Raw genomic sequence first — 15,769 nt, forward strand, 5'->3', positions numbered from 1 at the left:
ATCCCATTTTGCTATTAATATTGATCGTATTAATCTTCAGATTAAGGCAACAAATGCTACATATTTTTTTAGGTGGTGAACTTGCTAAAGAAAAAAAAAAGGAACGGATTTGTTGAACCCATTATGCATTGTGAACAAACTCCAAAGCGTCATTGCTTCTAAGCTAATGTGGGAATCCATCAGATAGCCTACTGAATTAGCCTCTGGGCAAGTGGTGATTTTGTCGGGCTTCCAGTATAACTAGCTGATGTCTGGAGCCAAGATTTCAATTTATGCCAGTTTTTGTCTTCCAGCTGAATACAGATAAATGTGATAAAAGCTAATGAAAAACTAAATCATTGGCAGAAGATTATTGGTGGCAGTCCCACATCCCAATAGTCTTTATAGACATTAGTCCCATTTTGGGTTTTACATAGAGAAATGTTGTATGTTCCTTTATAAGTAAGTCATTACTTTTGAAAATTGGCCATTAAATAGAGTGACAGTAGATTTCTGCGGCTTTTTTTGTTGTTGAAATATAAAGCATTAAACACATAAAATATGACATTTGTGTTGCAGAATGTGGCACAATTTCTCTTTCTGTCCTTAAATATTGGGTTAATTAAAAAAGAGAGAATGCACCTGATTAAGGCTAGAAATGGTTTACTACAAATAAACATAGACTGTATATAAAAGATGAACACTTTCCCCTCTTTTCATTGTTTTTTCTTTTTGCATATTCGTCACATTTACATGATTCAGATCATCAAACAAGTTTTGATATTAGATAAGATATAAGATAACCCAAGTAACTATAAAATGCCATTTATAAATTATAATTTCATGTCTTCAGGAGGAAAAACTATCCTACCTGGCCCTATGTTTAATCAATAATTGACCCATAACCTAATAACTCGTGCCACCAACATGAAACTCCAATCAAGTATTTGTGATAACTAGCAAACTTTTTTACATTTTTGCCTTTGAACTCTCCCACGGATGCCATTTTTCCACTGTCTTTCTTAAGGTTGACTCATGAATGCTGACCTTAACTGAGAGAAGTAAGTTCTTTAGATGTTGTTCTGGATTCTTTTGTGACCTTCAGGATGAGTTGTCTGTCTTGGAGGAATTCTGGTAGGCTGGCCACTCCTGGGAAGGTTCACTAAAGTTTTCCATTTGTGGAGAATGCCTCTAACCAGGGTTCCCTGGAGTCCCAGAGCCTTAGAAAGTGCTTTGTAACACATTCCAGACTGCTAGATGGGTTATTCCATCTCAATCAGCAAATTTTTAGAACATTTTCTGCTCGACCTTCTGCACTTTGCATAAAAATCATAAAACAAGTTGCTGTGAAATTTTACTTTTCAAGGACTATAAAGATAAAAGCCTGAAATTTTCATTGGCCTGTATCAGTATTTCTAATGGGAAAAGACATTAAAAAATTATTTGCGGGCTGGGTAAATAAAATATGAAAAAAGTAATCAAGTTGTTCTGTCTAGTATTTGAACATAGACTAATAAAAAGATATTACATGTACAGGTAGGTTTGAATTTTTTTTTTTACCCCTTAAAAAAGAAATCATTGTTTAAAAACGACATTTAATATTTACTCAGGCTATTTTTGTCTGTTATTAACATTTGCTTTATGATCTAAAACATGCAAGTGTAACAAATATGCAAAAAAAAAAAAGAAATCAGGATGGGGCAAATACTTTACAACACTGTAAATAGATGAACCACCCCTCGCTAACTATTAAAACTAATTCTGATTCAAGGGCTTCTCCATTATCCATCAGTGTCAGTGAATTAGACAGTGTACTGTGCAATAAATGCATGACAAAAAACAGTAATACTTCTCTGTTGTCATTGTGACTACACTGCTTGCATTTTAATCCAGGAAAGAAGCCTTCTCTGCCTTTCAAAATGGCCGTCTTTTTCTCTTTCTGACTTCTGTGTAAACATGTTCTCTCGTCACAGTCCTGGTACCATGGAAACTTCTCTTCCTGTTATGCAGCGCAGTGTAACCACTTGCATTTCCTTTCTGGCTACACCGATCGATTGCTTCCCTTTGTCACTACACAAAAAGCAACAGTAATTACAGAGGGAACACCCCATTCCAGCAAATCTGTTTATGTACACATTTATTATTTAATTCAAGACTTTAGAAATTATTTCAAAGACATGCGTTATTCTGTCATAAAGCTGGCTACTCTAATACATTTGCTACTTCTCTTCAAAGCAAATCATTTTAGAGAAAAAAGGAGGAATTCACAAACCTAAATCTGTTTACAATTCAAAAAAAGGTTGGCGGACAGGAATGGATCTCGATAGGAAACAATGTATATTTTAGCTTTGAGAAGGTCAGTAGAAAAGAATGCAGCATTTGGTTTACATGTTTGAGCAACTGGCACATCAGGCTTGAGCAAAGCACATAAGTGTCATCAGTACAAACCCCTCTCTTGGGAACACATAGACAGTATTGTTGCAGTCTTTTTCTCTTGAAACAACCTTTCACATACAGTACAAGCATATGTTATTATGTGCAATTTGGTTCAGTATCCAAAGGCAAGCACCTGTCACTCGTGTGGCAAATTTGGCATTGGAAATGGTTAATGTGCTATAGATAGAGTCAAATTGTTTCTTTTGTGCTGTCCTTTAGCCCCAATGAATGTACACACTGTGTATATAGTATGGATACATCTTTACTATGATTCTTCTTATCCTCAGGATAACATCAAGGTATCCTCATATTTGCAACTCAGTATAAATGTACATTATTTTAACTGACTTCAGTGATGCATAAATTTTGGATGCCTTAAATTAACTTTGACTATTGCAAAATCACATTTGTTTCATAATTGCATCCTCGGTGTTTTTCTGAGATACAGCTTCTAATTAAATGACCCTCGGAAACCTCCTTAAAACAGGTACTAAACCCTTACTATAAAAAACAAAACAAACAAAAAGACACGTGGAGCTATTGCTAAGTCATTTTCAATATACATACTTTATATACAGAGATCAAGAAAAAGCTGCATAAATTAAGGTAGTGACATCCCCAGTTTTCTTGAACATGGTAAAGAACTTTTCAGTTCTCAGGAAATGTTTGAAATATACACAAGCCATTAACAATAGCGAAGAAAATAAATTAAATACTTGGGGGGCTGGTGGCTTAACATTATTGGTGTAAGTTAAAGAAGGTAAATCAGTTCTCATTGCTGATTTCATCGTTTCCATTTAGGCTGAATTGCAAATTTTGGGATCCACCTTATCTAAAAGAGGTGAACATTATCTAAATTTGCTGTCACTCCTCATGCCCCCTATAAACACTTGCGCCTATGGCTTTATCATCAATAAAGCATACAAATGTACAAACGCGAAAACTAACAAAAAATACATTTACAACCCCTGAGCAACATTCAGCCTGCGCTACCAGACAAAATGTTGCCCGTAAAAGACACGGTCCTACCTAGAAGCAGCTGCTTCAGACCCACTGGAGTACTGAAGCCAAGCCTCAGCTAGACAGTCTCTGTAACACCCTTCAGTGCTTGCCACCAAAAGCAATTTTATCCCCTAGAAACTGGAGCCCCTGCCCCCACCCATCTACTGTCTCGATCATCTCCTCACTTTGACACTCCTCCTCTAGCTGACTATTGTCTGCATGCGCTCATCCCTCATGCCAGCTGCTCTTTATCTGTCGACTCTCCCAGAGTGATGACAGTGAACTCCTCCGTGTTGCCGTTCTCTTGGACCTTCTCCTTGCTCATGAGGGTCACCATTTCCTGGTTCTGGGAGCCAGATGCCGCTGCTCCGTTGCCTTCACCTGTGTCTTTTGTGATCATCAGGGTTTGCGTCTTGCCGCACAAGCTGCAAAAGCACATTTAGATACATATATAATTAATGACAGTTTTTGCAATGCCTCACTGTGTAGTATATAGAGGGGTGTTTTACTAGGTGTTAATTGTCAGTCCTATTATGATGGTAATCCAAGTCATACCTTTTTCTCTTGGCGACAGCTGCACATAGAAGAATAATAATGATGACTGCCACAATCACTAGAATAATAACAATCCAATCTAGAAGGAGACATAAAAGTTAGGATTAAAAGGGGTAAAAATCACTGTCAGTCCAGAGTGTAAATAGGATTGCATAGTATTGCATAGCTGCAATGACTCTTTATATGGTATATGTGAAATAATTTGCTTACTTGAGTCACTGTCACTCTGTGACTTCGGCTGTTCAGTAGAAACTGCCTTGCGGCCTTTGCCATCTTTTGGGGGCACTGATTTCAACAAAACAAGAGATATTCAGTTTATATCATCCTAAAAATAAGCCATTTATTGGCATATAGATGTCTCAAAAATAAATATGTCTTAAATATTACCATTCCCATTTAATTTCCTTTTCTCTGTGAGTGGACCAGACTGGCGTGCATTACTAGATACTATAAACTGCAGAAATATCAATAAAGCTGTTTCCCCCTCTGCATTATCTCTCCCAAAGTGTCACTTATAGTACCGTTATTAGGCCTTTAATTAAACTTATTTGAGTTAAGGTGTCAGTGCCTTCAGCAAATTAAATTGTACAACTCAAACTAACACAAGGGGGCATCCTAAGTTCTAAAACTTACTTTAGCCATCCCCAGACCTGTTGCATGAGATGTCATTATGGTGCATTATGACAGTATTTTTCTATGTTAAGTTATAAAATTATAAACAATTTGACATTATTGAAATTAAACATTATCATTTTTCATTATTCTATCTTTGGAATATACAAAAATAGAAGAATGTAGGGCAAATAACACATGACCTGAGTTCAATACAGTCTCTTGGAGAAATAGGCCTTGTATACTATGACAAAGCATTATGCTGTCATTATATTTTTTTTTAGTATAGATGATCAAAATCATGAAGAGTACATCTCAATCCTGAACTGAACTGCATTCATATACAAAACTCTTTGTTCTGAGTTTTGAGCTGTATGTTTTTCTTACATTTTGTTGTGGAAGAATATTCGTCATGACTCTCTGTCTCATCCCCAAGAGGAGTTTGCATTTCCTTAGTTGTTGAAACTGTTGTAAACTGTTCCAACTCATTCGACACCCCCCCTGATCCACTGTCGATTTCTGCAGGACTGGAAGTGGACTGGACTGGAAATGTACTCATACTGATGGTCTCAGTCTCTTCAGTAGTCTCTGCATCAGGACCTTTAAAGAAATCCTCTGTAGTATTAAAAGTTGGTAGAGTTGGGTCTGCCTCATCTTCAAGAGCTTCAGGTGTAGTTGTCTTCGTTTTAACTGTGGTTGATGTTGGGTTTTCAGGATGCAGGGAGGAATCAGAAAAGAAAGAGTCATGCATGGTTTACTGGTTATAACGAAACACGATTTTTACATTTTTTCTTCTGGGATCACTTTGATAATATTGAGTATTAATGGACATCAAAAGTAACTTAAAGTGACTTAGCAAGAAGCAAGAAGAATATTCGTTTTGTTTTGAGGATTTCAATTTTCTTTGCTTACAGTTTTTCAAATAATTATGCAATGCTACAAAATGATCTTCCATGTTAATGATATCCCACATTCACACATGTATCCTGCCTCTCATTCTATAGGAGCTGGGATGGTCTCAAGCTCCTTAGTGCCTTTAACCGGATAAGTGGAAAAATTGGTGAATGTTTGGATGCTAATGATATATGCCAAAATGTATTGTGACAATTAAAGGCATTCTATTCTATTGTTCTGTTTCACTACATCCCAAAAGTGCTTTATTGGACTGAGATCCGGTGACTGGTGACCTCGTTGCCATCCTTAGGAACCAGATTAAGATGATTAACGACATGCTACGTTATCCTGCTGGAAACAGGCATCGGAAGATCTGTATACTGTGGTCATAAAAGAATGGACATGGGCAGCAAAAACACTCAGGTAGCCTGTGGTGTTTAAATAATACTCAATTGGTACCAAAGGACCCAGAGTGCCAAGAAAATATCAGGGGTGGAACGTGGGGTGTTCTTCTGCTTCTGTAGCCCATCTCTTTCCAGGTTTGATGTGCTGTGCATTCCTTGGTTTTTATGTTGCTTTCCTACCATCTCAAAGCAGTTGTTCTCATCTGCCCTCTGACATCATCTAGACATTTCTGCCCAGGGAAACTGCCGCTCACTGGATATTTTATATTTTTCAGACCATTCTCTGTAAACCCTAGAAATAGTTGTGTGGAAAAATCCCAGAAAACCAGCTTGTCTGATGCCAGCAACCATTCCACCTTCATTCAATTTGAACTTCATCTTTATAATTTCTGCCTGTCTAAATCCACTGAGTCGCTGCCATGTGATTACTGATATGGGCAGCCAGGTGAACAGTTGTACCTAATTAAACAGTTCTTGAGTTCATCGTACATTCCAGATACAGATTATCATACAGGGCAATAATGATTTAGCCTTCACCATTATATAGCATTACTAATATGAATTTTGTCATTATACACTATATTGTCAAAAGTATTCACTTGTCTACATACATGTGAACTTGAGTGACATCCCACCCTTATTCCATAGGTATGCTTTAAATCTCAGTGCTCTTCTGTCATTCTGCCTTTCAGACTTTGATTAATGCAACCCGCCTCCTCCCAATCTCCTCCTCACCCTGGTCACTCAGAACCACACCTCACCACCTCATTTTCATCTTCATCACCACCAGCTTCTACACTCTGAGGGTTCCTCTCCTAATTCCTTTCACCAATGGGATTCTGTTCTGCTGTGATGAAGCATCAGAGGCTAATCACCAAATTTCTTAATTAAATTCTGTATCATAAAAAATGTTCACGTTCACTTTTTGCAAATAACCTCTCCTTATTAAACTATGGATGCCAGATGTGTTAAAGCAAGGAGAGAGGGGATGGGTTTACTTTGCTTACCTGGTGGATTTTTGAGTTTTCTCAAATCAAATTCTTTGGTGCAGTTCTTCTCTGATCCAGCTGAAAACATCACCAAAAAGCCAAGTTCAATTAAATCTAGACTGAAAACTTACAAGACAATTTGTATGCTATTGTTTGACTGCAGCTGGGTAACAGCTTAATTCATTTTGGTAAAGTTACCATTTTCATCAAAGCAGTAGACATCATATTTCTCATCAGGCTGTACTTTTGTATTTATAATTAAACCAATCATGTTCCGTGAACAATTTTCATGCTGCTTGTGTCTGAGGATGGCGATGCTCATATTGCTCATCCAGCCGTTCCTAAACAGATACAATAATATTGTTAGTAATATTCTGATATTAAAATGATTGTACATTTGTTAATGGTGGATGCACTCTATCAAATTAAATCATGCTAAAACACATCCCACAACTAATAGAGTTGATGGGAAGGTGGTTTCCTCAACTGAAGGATGGTCAATGGTGGTAACTTTTATTTGTGCACATTTTAGCTAAAGGGACACATAAAAAAAACACAAGAGGACCCAAAAGCATCACATGATTTAAATTAGGGTCTATATTGCAAAATCAAAACCAAAAATGAAAAAAAAAAATCCCCAAAAAGGGGGGATCCGAGAAGGAAGAAAATAAATTTTAGTTACAACAATTTAGCTCGTAACGGTGAATACAAATACACATTTTTAGAAAAATGCTTGTTGATGCACCTGCAGGTTTGCAATTTTGCATTATAGGCCTCCAGGACTTGTTCCGGGGTTGCAATGGTGCTCATCTGTTGCTTACACACTTGTTCAGCCATGTCAAAGTCCAAAGAGTGACGTTCATTTCCTTCAGCCCGGAAAACTCCAGCAATGCTGCAGGTTCGGAGAGTCACTACAGGGAGAAACAGAAAAAAATTTGAATCGGTTTTACTGGTTTGATCTCTATTCACTACGCAGGCCACTTGCAGTAACACATAGAGAAGACTTGTTATTTGGGTGAAGGGATTTGGAGAAAATTACAGCAAATCAAATGAATCGCAATTCAATAATAAACTACTAAGACTAACAATACTTACACTACTGATAATAATGATAATATTTTTGTATACATACTTATCATGACTAAGGTAGTACAAACAACCACAACTATAGATTTTAGCTTAAGAGTTCACACATCACAATGTATGCTTCCTACGCCTGGAAAGTACACAAAACAAAACAAAAACATCATTAGGTAACCGCTTCGTTAAAAGAACACTTTTTTGGCATAAACATGCTTTATGTCCTTACAATGAATCCACAAAAGAAGTAAGTGTCACAGAGTACCACACACTATGTGTTCTGTGTCGTGTGAGGTAATTTGTATAAGTGAGTCTTCAGCAAGATGAAGCAAACTTTGTGATGCTGACATGCAAACGAGGGTTAGCAAATGAGCAATGAGCTAACAGAAGTTTGTGTACACATAGCTACTCCTGTCATAGAGCCACAGGTGCACGGTGTACACACACACACACACACACACACACAAACACACAATGTAACCGTTGGTATTGGCAAAAAATCAATTTTAGAATTTAAGCACCTGGAGATTTTCCTGCCATAAGCACGACTGAGAATGAGGGAGATACTTGCATACAAAAAATCCTGTGTAAGTTTTTGAAAGTTAGCCTGAAATTTTGTTTATGAGAAATTACAATGTCAACATCAAAATAATCATCAACACCATGAGAAACAAAAGCCTGAACAGCTGATTCAGACTAAAGAACAACAACAACAAAAAGATAGGCAGATTTGTGCAGCAAGATTCACAAAATACGAATGCAGTATCTCTTTAAATCCATGTTGTTCATGTGCGGAATTTTTTTTTCTGTTTTTCTTCTGTTTGATGCTTGTTTAAATTTGTTGCCATGGTAGGTTTCATAATGCCTTAATCACACATCACACAGGAAAATGACGCACATGATTTACTATCTTAACTTCCTGCAGTCAAGTGTGAAAGCGTAAAACTGATCATACTGTTGCTCCTTGTTCCTTCCTTCAGAGAAAATGGGTCTCTTGGAGGAGAAATATGCAATAACCAAAGTTAGCCGATCAGAAACCTGTTGAAACTGTTCCACAAAACTAAAAATGAGACCACACCTTCCTTGTTAGTTGGAGTAAAAAAGTAAAAAGGTTTAAACTTTAAAAAATGTCTTTATACAGCAATACAATTCTCCTGCAATCATTACAACATGAAATAAACCAGATCACATTTTAGCTGTAGTACAGGGGTTTCCAACTCCAGGCCTCAAAGCCTGGTGTCCTGCAGGATTTAGATCTCACCCTGGGTCAGCACATCTGAATCAAAGATTAGTTCATTACAAGGCATCTGGAGACCCTAAAGACATGTTGAAGAGCAATTTAGCCATTTAAATTACTGTGTTGGATCAAGGACACATCTAAAACCTGCTGGACACCGTCCCTTGAGGCCTAGAGTTGAACACCTCTGCTGTACTATGAAAAATATTAGTGAAGTTGTTTATTTAGAGGCAATAAAGAATAATTGTAAGGATTTCTGAGACTTATATTGCAGTATATAAACAGAAAAAGACATACTACCAGGAAATATCTAAGTTACATAAATTCTTCAAAATGTATCGAAAAGCATCATGTGAAACCTCATCAACCATAGCTTGATGATTATTAATTGAAATAAATTAATAATCAATCAATCAATAATCAATCAAGCTTTATCTTTCATAGTGACGTGAGTGCACAGATTAACAGTATCTCTTGATGCAGTGCTTAATGTAGCAGCAATAATCATAAATCAGATTCCTATTCTATTTTATGTTTTATCAGTGAAGCAAAATGTGATGTCTGCATCTGCAAATCATTTGGCCTAAACTGCCCATAAGTAGCCTAATGTCAATATGTTCAATGATTAGGGAGTGTATCTGCAAACATTAACCAGCATTAAACTATAAAGTTATATAACTCATAAATCTTTTTCATTAAAACAACTTGATTCTAAGTCATGCTTGATAAGAGAACCTGTTAATCATTCAATTTTTCATGTAACCGTACTGTAAAGAGTTACCAAAAAGACAAATATTAATTTTGCTTTAGTGTAATCTTCCTTTTCTCCACTCCAAACATTGAGATGCATATAAAAATGTTATTTTTAACCCTTAAGGACCCACAGTGACACTGGTGTCACTGCCTCTTTACACTTAGAGACTTGGTTATATATGATTCATTTGATATAAGACCCCCGTAATTTTCATGAAAGTAGAAATAGGTCTGGGCTCTTAAGGGTTAATTTGATAGCATATTAAATGCTATCAAATTTTAAAAAAAAATGTTATTTTTAATTTGATAGCATTGACAGCATGTTTATCTCCTTGAAATAAAGACAGGAGTCTTATAAAACACCAGATATGATAGGTCCACCCACTTTCCACTGGCTGTTATGAGTAAACAGAGCACTAGCAACAAACGGAAGTTGAGATCTCTGCTGTTATAAGCAGTTAGGCAAAAAAAAAAAAAGCAGTGCAACTTTTATTGCAGAGCAGTTTCTGATCTTTGCCCTCGCTAACTCCCTCGCCACCACCACTTTTTTATCTCTCACTTTCACACATATGCACACACACCTGAAAGAACTTCAACATTTGCTGCCACACTGTGTTTCTCACAAAAACACACAACTGCCCTGCCCAGAGAGATCAAAGCGGGCATGGCTCTGTGCGATGAAAAAGAGGCTGACATGAATCTTAGAAGTAATCATTAGTATGCAGAGAGAACAGTCATGGCTGTTTTTATACAGCCCAGAAACCTGTTGTGCCAAGGCACTGACTCTCCCAAAGGCTCTATTGTCACCTAATGGAGTTGAAACCAAGGAGACTGTGAAGTCTGTAGATACAAAGCCTAAGAGAAAGAGAGCTTTAGCACAGCTTCTTGCCAAAACCTCCAGCTGCTGTTGAAGTAATTGACAAGCCTGACTCTCAACCCTCACTTTTTTTCCTGCTCTCTCTCATTCCGTCTTGTTTTCTTTCATTACTCTCAGCTTGTCTTTTCTAGGGCAGCAATAAAGTACAATTTGCCCCCTGCGCACAGGTGCGCAAACAGACAAGCGCATCACAGACACACGTGCGCAGGAACAGTCACTGATAATTTCTTCTTGGTTTCACGTGGCACGCCATGGAAAACAGAAACACACGCACACGGGTTGTGTTTATTTTTATTCGCTTATCCACATTTTCTGAGGTGCACTTTACTGAAAAGGGAAGCAGCAAAGTCGTGCAGTGGTTAGCGCTGGCACTTCACAACAAGAACACTGTGGTTAGCTGGGGGCTTTCTGTGTGGAGCTACATGTCCAAATTTATGCACGACAGGTTGATTTGTGATTCTATACTGGCCGTATTTTTCTTTTTCACTGAGAGGTCTGTGACACACTGGCGGTGTGTCCTGAGTTTACCTTTCCTCTCACTCTGTGACAGCTGAGATAGGCTCCAGCCTCCTGTGATCCTAAGTGAGATAAGTAATGAAACCTTGCACATAAAGTATGACAACATTTCTAAAAATATTAATTTATATGTGGGAATTCAATGCTTGAACAGAAAATCAGCTGCACGTGTCCCACGACCACATTAACATCCATTTTATTCATCAGCTATTTATGAGACAGGGTCCTTCAGGTCATAGCTCCCACAATGCTCCAGTATCCTACATTCTCACACTAAAGTGAAGTTGCTCTGTCAGCAGATGCGTCTTTCCCTCCATTCGTCACAACAAAGGTCCAATGGGCCAGTGGGACAGGTGAAACACAAGCTCTTATGAAAATATGCCTGTGTGCATGCACACACACAAACACACAAGAACACAAAATCAAGGTCACAAGGGCTGTTATTATCTGACTTTCACTCTAAACTGTCGTTTCCTTTCCCACCTCCAGGCTTCCTGCACCACCTACCCAATTCATTTTCCCTTTCTCAACAAAAATACCATATTTATCAGATTGATCAACTCTGTCAGGTGTACTTTCATACCCTTTCACAGCCTTTTTCTAAACTTTAAATCTAAATAAAAAACAAATAAATAAAGTTGAAAAGTAAAGTTAAAAAAGCGGAAGCACCACATTACCTCTTGTAGAAGTCCTTTTGATTGGCTGACAGACGTATAAACCATCAAACTGATACATTTGCAAGAGGAAATATAAATTTTAAACACATTTTCATGAATACTCACATTTTTATTTTTCATTCAAGAGTTTTACTTGAGCTTTTTTCAAGAGCTTTCTGTTACTCCTGAAAAAACAAAACCCTTTGTCTCACATTATGGGAAGTAAGTTGAAGTCACTTCTTAGCTTACAAACTGTATGATGTAACAGGGAAATTCATTTAGCTTCCTCTAAAAGTCAAGAAATAACTATCATCAGTTATTCTTTTTGTTTTAATGAAATGTTAGCCTAGCTTCACTCGGCAAACGAGAACCACATCAACCTTATTTCCTAATTTTGCAAAGGCATAACATACTTTATCTCTCAAAATCTCAGATTCAAGTATTATTCACATTTCCATTTCCTGTGTGGTGCAAGTTTCAGCTGAACCACAGATTACCTGTGCGCATAGAACTTTTTCTAAGAAAGCACGCTTGTAACAAAGACTTTGATGCATAAAAGAAAGACAAAGAGCAGAGGGCACATACTAATAGGAAGGTTGAAACATGCAAAACAACAGGAAAAAAAAGGCGAGCAACTCTAAGACTTATAACAAACTGTAATGATGCATGGACACGGAAACTCATTCATACCAGAGGTTATATTGGTGGAAGAGACACGTGTCTGGTGGTACTCAGAGCCTACAAATTACAAGCCCTCTTGTGAGTGCCTGCGCTGGGGCTTTGACCATCCTTCACCTCAAAACCTAACATGAGCACCGAAGCAGGGGTTTCTAATCCAAAGAGGCAAATACTCGGCCACAATCCACTTTAGGCCAAGACCATGTACATTATGGAGACTGCTCTTGCTCTTTAACAAAGGCTACAGTGTTTCTCTAACTGAGTGCCTTATTGTTTCATTAGGATCAATTATCGATCTTTACCTATTGATAGATATTTACGAATGATCACATAGGAAATATTTCACACACTCTCACCGCTGGATGAATTATTGAAAAGCAGCAATAGATTTGATTCAATCTAAATATGGGTCTTACTGCATCCCTGGCAAAAGGCCATGCAGTTATATATTTAAACTGATCAAATAAATTACATGAAATGCTGGGTAAAAAATTAATATGACAGCCTTTAGGGCATTTGCAGCCATTACTATGGACTATTTATATGATATATTACTTATAAATCTTCACAGGACCATTTCCTGAAGCCACGCAATAACTATCTTTAAAACTATCTAGATATCTTGTGGGTGTCTGGGGTGGTCACTGGTCCACAAGACCTGCTCTCATTTCTGTGCTTGTGGCAAAAAAGATGTTGTCTGGATCAGGATGAGTAGTAACCACTGCAGGACACTTAAGTTTCCAGACACCAATTACTCTGACACTCAGACGCTGAGATACAGATGCAGACACACATGCACGCAGCTCACAGCTACACAATCCACAACGAGTCTTGAGGGGCAAACACATGTTGAAGCACTATGGGGGAAAGTGGTTCCACCCCCCTCCTCCTTCCTACATGCACTTGACTTCACATACATGAGCGGTTCAGGTAGGTAGACTCATATTTGCCTTCAAATCCGGGTCAAATTCATGTCTTGGTGTTGATTGTTCTCTGGTGCAGTGCCAAAGGCAGTCTCTATGAACAACCTCACCACCAGCTCCTGAGAGAATAAGCCAGACAAGCCCCAGACCTGTTTGATTCTGTACCAGCTTCACCTCCTGAGATATACCGCTCCAAGCAACAAATCCAATCAAAACCTTACACAGAAATAGCATGTGTGACAGAGACAAAGAAAAAAGAGACAGACAGAGAGACATTGCCAGGGTGATTACATCCTTTGTGTTAGAGGATGTACCATTAAGCGTGGCAGCAAAGAAAAAAAAAATCTCCTCCTGCTTCTACTTTAAAGCTTCTGAAAGCTAAACTGGTCATCCAAAACCCCGATAAGGTTCACTTGCCAGCGTGCGAACAGAGAGTGAGCAAGAGCGCTTATCTCCTTTGTGTCTATCAGGAGTCTCGGACTGCCAGACTGTCTGTGCTGGTGTTGCTCACACTGTCTCGCCGGCATCTACACATGCATTCTACAAGCAGCAGAGCAGAGTCTCTTTCTTTTAAGTGGTGTCTTTTTCCACAGAGTAATAACAGTGTCTGATTAAAATCTTTTCAGAAACTCCTGCTGCCTGAGAGACCGGTACAATTTAGGCAAAATAAGAAAAAAAAAAAATCCCCATACAAAGGGAAATCCACTGGGAAAAGGCACAATCTCCTCACCTTGAATTTCTGACCTGGAGGAGGCCAGTAATCCCAACATGACCCCCAAGATAAGCGTCCACATCTTGGGCATTGCGATTGCTGATGAGCTGGGTGAGTAGCAGCAAAGGTGTTTAACAGTTCTCCTGTGGTCCCGTCTTCTTTCAGCCAGGAGTGACGGTTGGTGTGTGTGTGTGTGTTTGTGCGTGTGGGTGTGTGTCAGAGTAAAAGAGAGCAAATGAGTAAGAGAACAGAAAAGAGAGACGGAGAAGAAACCTGGTGCTGTGGAGGAGAGTTGCTGTGAGTGTCTGGTAGCTGGTGGAGCTGACTCAGATTTTACCCCAACTTTTCGATTCTCTGCCTGAGAGACCAGTGGCACACCACGTAGAAGAGTGATTCATTTGAGCACACACCCTTGTGCCTCTCCCACACTTGCCCCACCCCCCTGCTGCCCCACCTCACACAGACCCCCCCCCTCTCTTCCTCTCACTTGCTTCCCGTTTCTACAGTTTGCAATGAATAAGATGAACGTCATCTCTTCTTCTGTCTGGCTGCTTATCCTCTCCCTGCTTCCCTAACGCTCCGCTGCCTTGTCTCCTAGCACCCCCCCCAACTTCCCCTTTTCGTGTTCTTGACAGTTTTAAAAGAGCCCATCTGTTTTCTCTTTAATCCTCACTCTATTGTCATCAGATTTTTTTTGCTTTCTTTTGTGTTTTGTGCTCCTTTGCACTTTTTCTGTCTCTATGTCTATTTTTTGTGCCTGCGTGACCAATTATAAGAGGTCAAATCCATTTCACAGACACACCTCATCATCAGCTTCAACTTCTTACTGCACCTTTATCTCTCTCTCTCTCTCTGTCTGACATTTGCCTTGAACACTGCAAAGATACAGATCCATCAACGGAAATGTGTTTAAGACACAACTTTATTAAAAATCTGCGTACAGAAAGCACCTTGAAACTTTTCACTTTTCATGCAATGGTGCCTGTTAACGCAGAACAATGTGTGGTGCTATCTCAACAACTAGAGGTTTCACTACCATCATGAGGAACCTGTCTCAAATCTATCTTTAGGTTTAACATTTCACTTCATCAGGATGATGGATAAAGCCACCTGAGGTTACTGGAATCTCCCCAGTGACACATCTTGTAATTTTGCATGTGATTGCGCAATATCTCAAGTAAACAGTGCGGTGAGAAAGCACAAGTGACTGTCTGTGTTCCCGGGAGTTCCATATCAACCATAAAGTATGTCTAATGGCTCAGCATGGCCAATAAGTCTGTAGTCATGGGAACAGAATTCAAATAATAAGTGACCTGGCCCTTCAGTTGAAAACCGTTATTAGTGCATTACTTTATTACTTTAGCTTTTATATCTTACATCTCAGCATTTTCCCACTCATTTAAATCACAATTTGTCTCACAGTTGACTTGCAGACTCTTTTACATATGCTTTTCAATGTGAAACTC

At 38.5% G+C, this 15,769-nt stretch overlaps 1 protein-coding gene across 1 annotated transcript; it reads right to left on the reverse strand.

Moving 5' to 3' along the window:
* Positions 1-2,080: 2,080 nt before the first annotated feature.
* Positions 2,081-14,685, reverse strand: cd44b (CD44 molecule (IN blood group) b). Its single transcript, XM_006789562.3, has 8 exons — positions 14,322-14,685; positions 7,617-7,782; positions 7,070-7,212; positions 6,890-6,949; positions 4,972-5,274; positions 4,183-4,257; positions 3,973-4,051; positions 2,081-3,842 (listed from the first exon to the last, which is right to left on the reverse strand). The coding sequence occupies exons 1-8, from the start codon at positions 14,392-14,394 to the stop codon at positions 3,650-3,652; spliced, it is 1,092 nt and encodes a 363-aa protein (XP_006789625.2). The 5' UTR covers positions 14,395-14,685; the 3' UTR covers positions 2,081-3,649.
* Positions 14,686-15,769: the final 1,084 nt, after the last annotated feature.

The sequence above is a fragment of the Neolamprologus brichardi genome, chromosome 7, assembly GCF_056152115.1.
Source record: "Neolamprologus brichardi isolate AB-2024 chromosome 7, ASM5615211v1, whole genome shotgun sequence".
Classification (NCBI taxonomy): Eukaryota; Metazoa; Chordata; class Actinopteri; order Cichliformes; family Cichlidae; genus Neolamprologus; species Neolamprologus brichardi.

What these genes read in the sequence shown, in the direction of transcription:
- cd44b (XM_006789562.3), bottom strand. Translation starts at nt 14,394, where the DNA reads ATGCCCAAGATGTGGACGCTTATCTTGGGGGTCATGTTGGGATTACTG. An exon ending in GCAAAATTGCAAACCTGCAG is followed by an intron (nt 7,213 to 7,616) that starts GTGCATCAACAA and finishes GTATCTGTTTAG; the next exon opens with GAACGGCTGGATGAGCAATA. An exon ending in CTACTGCTTTGATGAAAATG is followed by an intron (nt 6,950 to 7,069) that starts GTAACTTTACCA and finishes TGATGTTTTCAG; the next exon opens with CTGGATCAGAGAAGAACTGC.